Source organism: Cnephaeus nilssonii (assembly GCF_951640355.1).
Source record: "Cnephaeus nilssonii genome assembly, chromosome: 5".
Classification (NCBI taxonomy): Eukaryota; Metazoa; Chordata; class Mammalia; order Chiroptera; family Vespertilionidae; genus Cnephaeus; species Cnephaeus nilssonii.
In genome coordinates this window covers 108,540,894-108,544,964 of record NC_137076.1, presented here as the reverse complement: position 1 = coordinate 108,544,964, position 4,071 = coordinate 108,540,894, and the positions used below count along the sequence as shown (strand labels likewise).

Below are 4,071 nucleotides of genomic sequence, written 5' to 3'. Positions count from 1 at the left end.
CAGCTGTGGCCTCAGGAGCCCCGGGGGGCATACATCCCAGCATCGCCAGGCTGTCGGCTCGGGTGGCCGTGCGGGGGGTGACAGGCACTGTGGGGTGAGGTCTGAGCCCCCCCACAGGACGTAGCCAGGCCACGGGGGACCCGGCTGCCCAGAGCCATTTCCCATGGGGCCCGGAGGGGCCTCCTGGCTGAGGGTCACACAGCAACAGGGGCTGGCCCGGGGGCTCCCCACAGCCCCCTCCCCCCTTCTCTTTAAGTCGGAAACAGGCTCTCCCCGGGAGCCGATTGAACCGTCCTTCCTCAAGTTTGTGGGGAAAACCCATCCCACCTCCCACTTTTCCTCCTGATCTACGCCGCCCTGCGGGCTGCTCGCAGACTTGCCATCATGGGACCGCGCTCAGCTGGCCGCCCGCCAGGCCCCAGGCCCGAGGCCGCGGCAAACGCCAATATTAACGAGACGCCGACGCCTCCGTCCTGGAGGCAGCGCGGGCGGGCGGTCCCGCAGAGGGTCCCCGGGGCCACGTCCCCCCCTCCGCCCCTGCTGCCTGCAGCCCCCGCCGCCCTGTCCACAGTCCCGTCCCGCTGACACGCGGCACCGGGGGGAGGGGAGGGGGCAGAGGTGGCGTGGAGGCCTGTGCTCGGGGGAGGCGGGGGTGGGGGCGGGCCTGGGACCAGCGCCTGGCTGTCCAGTGCCGCCTGCCCGGCTCGGAGCACCCGGCAGGTGGCTGTCCGGTGGCTGCGGGCGCCCTGGCCAGGCCTCGGGGGCAGGAGCCGTCCCAGGGCGGGTGGAGCGGTGCAGCCCTGTCCCCCATTCGCCGGTGCCGTCAGATTGGCGGGCTCAGCGGGCTGGACGCAGGCGCGTGGGGTGCCGGCCGCTCCTGACCACTCTCTCCTCGTCCCGTTCTTGCTGCAGGGCCCGCTGCGGACGCCCAGGCGGATGGGGAAGGCGGCCATGGTGACGACGGGACGCGGCCGGCGGACGACGCGAGGTGGCCGGCCGTGACGGGGGCGCCCCTCCCCGCCCTCCGCGTGCGACCATGCGGCCCGGGACAGGACACGCCTGAGTGCGGGCCCCTTCCCTCCCCGCGCCCCTCCCGGGCTGCTGCCCGGCCCCACCCGGTCCCCCTGGGCGGGCGGAGCGGGGCCTCCCGCGAGCCGTCCCCATGGCCCGACGCCGGTGGGGCGCGCTGTGGGCGTGGGCGTGCCTGGCGGCCACCACCCTGCTGCACGCGGGCGGCCTGGCGCGCGGTGACTGCTGGCTGATCGAGGGCGACAAGGGCTTCGTGTGGCTGGCCATCTGCAGCCAGAACCAGCCTCCGTACGAGGCGATCCCGCAGCACATCAACAGCACCGTGGTGGACCTGCGGCTCAACGAGAACCGCATCCACGGCGTGCAGCAGGCCGCGCTCAGCCGCTTCGGCAACCTCACGTACCTCAACCTCACCAAGAACGAGATCGCCTACATCGAGGACGGCGCCTTCGCCGGCCAGTTCAACCTGCAGGTGCTGCAGCTCGGCTACAACCGGCTGCGCAACCTGACGGAGGGGGCGCTGCGCGGGCTGGGCCGCCTGGAGTACCTGTACCTGCAGGCCAACCGCATCGAGGTGGTCACGCCCGGCGCCTTCGGGGGCTGCCCCAACGTCGTCAACATCGACCTGTCCATGAACCGCATCCAGCGGCTGCACGGCGCCACCTTCGCGGGCCTGGCCCGGCTCTCGGCCTGCGAGCTCTACAGCAACCCCTTCTACTGCTCCTGCGAGCTGCTGGGCTTCCTGGGCTGGCTGGCCGCCTTCTCCAACGCCACGCAGACCCACGACCGCGTGCAGTGCGAGGCCCCGCCCCCCTACGCCGGCTACTTCCTCCTGGGCCGGGGCCACGGCCAGCGCAGCATCCTCGGCACCCTGCAGGCCGTGTGCACGGACGGCGCCTACGCGGCCGAGTACCCCCCGGTGCCCGAGCCCCGCCCGGTGCCCGGCCACACGCCGCCCCCGCCGCCGCCGCCCGAGCCCAGCGAGGCCCCCTGCGCCGCCGAGGACTGCTTCTCAGGCGACGGCACCACCCCGCCGGCGGCCCTGCCCACGCTGCCCCCCCAGGCCGAGGCGCGGCCGCTCATCAGGGTCAAGCAGCTGACCCAGGACTCGGCCACGCTCACGGTGCAGCTGCCCAGCCCCTTCACGCGTGTGTACACGCTGGAGCACTTCAACAACAGCCGGCCGTCCACCGTGCACCGGCTGACCCGGCCGCTGCAGGAGGTGCACCTGCCCAACCTGGCCGCGCTCACCAACTACACCTACTGCGTGGTGTCCGCCAGCTCGGGGCTGCTGCACAACCACACCTGCCTCACGCTCGGCCTGCCCCCGCCGCCCGGCCCGCCCGGCCCCGGGCCCCGCCCCGCCACGGCCACGCACTACATCATGACGGTGCTGGGCTGCCTGTTCGGGATGGTGCTCGTGCTGGGCGCCGTCTACTACGGCCTGCGCCGGCGCCGCCGCGGGGAGAAGCACCAGACGGCGGCCGCGGCCGGCGGCCTGAAGAAGACCATCCTGGAGCTCAAGTACGGGCCGGAGATGGAGGTGCCCGGCCTGGCCCCGCTGTCCCAGGGCCCGCTGCTGGGCCCCGAGCCCACGACCCGCCTCCCGTTCATGCCCGCGGCCGCCGGCGAGGCGGAGCCGTACAAGCCGGTGGAGAGCGAGACGCCCAAGGCCAGCAAGGGCACCTACATGGAGGTGCGCACGGGGGAGCCGGCCCGGCAGGGCGCCGGCGGCCAGGGCTCGGCGACCGAGATCTCCACCATCACCAAGGAGGTGGACAAGGTCAACCAGATCATCAACAACTGCATCGACGCCCTCAAGTCCGAGGCCGCGGCCGAGCCCCAGCTGGTGCTGCTGGCGGAGCCGCTGGCCGGCAAGCACGGCTTCCTGTCGCCCGCGTACCAGGACCCCTTCGGCCACGGCCCGCAGCGCCACCACAGCGCGGAGGGCGGCCCGGGGCCCCCGCGCACCAGCACCTCCTCCAGCAGCTCCTCAAGGAGCCCCAGGGCCTTCGGCGCGGAGGCGGCCGGCGGGCACAAGGCCGCGGCCTCCGAGGCCAAGTACATCGAGAAGAGCTCGCCCGCGGCCGACGCCATCCTCACGGTGACGCCCGAGGCCGCCGTGCTGCGGGCCGAGGCCGAGAAGGGCCGCCCGTACGGCGAGCACCGGCACTCCTACCCCGGCTCCCACCCCGCGGAGCCGCCCTCGCCGCCCGCCACCCTGCCCCCCGAGGGCCTGAGCGGCCGCAAGGCATCCATCCTGGAGCCGCTGACCCGGGCGCGGCCCCGCGACCCCGCCTACTCGCAGCTGTCGCCGCAGTACCGCCACCTGCGCTACGCCTCCAGCCCCGAGGCCGCGGCCACCTGCCGGGCCGCCCACGGCATCTGGGAGCGCCTCCGCCTGAGCCGCCGGCGGCGCAAGGACGGCGAGGAGTGCATGGCGGCCGGCCACGCGCTGCGCAGGAAGGTCCAGTTCGCCAAGGACGAGGACCTGCACGACATCCTGGACTACTGGAAGGGCGTGTCGGCCCAGCACAAGTCCTGAGCCCGCCGGGCCGCCAGCCGCCGGGCCAAAGGGCCTGCAGCTCTTCAACCCAGAGACTCTCGCGTGCCGCACACTCACGCACACGCACACATGCACACGCACATATGCAAACTCACGCACACACACATGCACACTCACACACATGCACACTCACACAGGACAGCAGGTGAAGCTGGGGCCCTACAGAGAAAGCAGGGAGGGGTGTGGGCAGCGACAACAGCACACGGACGTGCCCAGGACACTCATGGGGGAGGGCCTGTCCGCACACATGCACATGCGTGCACACACACACTGCACGTTCACACATGCGCACACACACTTACACACACATTACATGCACATGCGCACTCACACTGCAGTCCACACACTTAGTACACTTCACACACGTGCACACACGGCGCACACACATTGCACATGCGTGCACACACACACTGCACGTTCACACATGCACACACACTTACACACACATTACATGCACATGCGCACTCACACTGCAG

The 4,071-nt window shown here is 72.0% G+C and overlaps 1 protein-coding gene across 1 annotated transcript; it reads left to right on the top strand.

The window, feature by feature from the left end:
- Positions 1 to 1,162: 1,162 nt before the first annotated feature.
- On the top strand, positions 1,163 to 3,685 carry ELFN1 (extracellular leucine rich repeat and fibronectin type III domain containing 1; the record flags this gene model as incomplete). Its single annotated transcript, XM_079770320.1, has 1 exon — positions 1,163 to 3,685. The coding sequence occupies one exon, from the start codon at positions 1,163 to 1,165 to the stop codon at positions 3,572 to 3,574; it is 2,412 nt and encodes an 803-aa protein (XP_079626446.1). The 3' UTR covers positions 3,575 to 3,685.
- Between the last annotated feature and the right edge of the window lie 386 nt (positions 3,686 to 4,071).